Genomic DNA, 505 nt, shown 5'->3' with positions numbered 1-505 from the left:
CCACGGGACGCCGCGACGTTAGCCCGGGGGAAGCCAGAAGCGCCATTGTGATGCAGCGGGATGGGTGGAGCCATCAAGGCTCAATTTAGATCCCTCTGCTTTTAGGCGCGCCCATTTCAGATTGCTAAACCGTGCTGCGAAGGGGGGGGGGGCAGGGCGGGGTGGAAAAGGCCGGCCGGAGGTGGCCAGCCACACCCCGCAGGGCACGCACTTGGCGGGCAGTGGACCCCGCGGGCAGACGCCGAGATGCGCGGCTGGAGGCTCCTGAGCGCTGCCCACCTTCTCTGCATGTGCGCCGTCGCGCTGGCCGGCCCCGGGTAGGAGCAGGGCACGCGCGGCCTGTGGGGACCCACCAGGGGGCTTTCTTTAGTGTCCTCCTGCTGCGACAGCTTGCCAAAGGACGTCGTCCTGGCTTCAGTCCACGTCGCTCTGCCTTTCCCCTCTCAACTTGTTGCCTCTTATTTATTTATTTATTTATTTATTTATTTATTTATTTATTTATTTA

The 505-nt window shown here is 60.8% G+C and overlaps 1 protein-coding gene across 1 annotated transcript in view; it reads left to right on the top strand.

Moving 5' to 3' along the window:
• The first annotated feature begins 233 nt into the window (after positions 1 to 233).
• Cd109 (CD109 molecule) overlaps positions 234 to 505 on the top strand; it is a 106,546-nt gene continuing 106,274 nt past the window's right edge. The window contains exon 1 of the mRNA XM_055602473.1: positions 234 to 317. Within this exon, the coding sequence (XP_055458448.1) occupies positions 247 to 317 (71 nt within the window). The 5' untranslated portion in view covers positions 234 to 246. The remainder of the gene's footprint in view (positions 318 to 505) is intronic.

Source organism: Psammomys obesus, unplaced genomic scaffold (assembly GCF_907164565.1).
Source record: "Psammomys obesus unplaced genomic scaffold, mPsaObe1.curated_primary_1811, whole genome shotgun sequence".
In the NCBI taxonomy this organism is placed as follows: domain Eukaryota; kingdom Metazoa; phylum Chordata; class Mammalia; order Rodentia; family Muridae; genus Psammomys; species Psammomys obesus.
The sequence above is the reverse complement of the archived record's forward strand: the minus strand, read 5'-3'. Positions and strand labels throughout refer to the sequence as shown.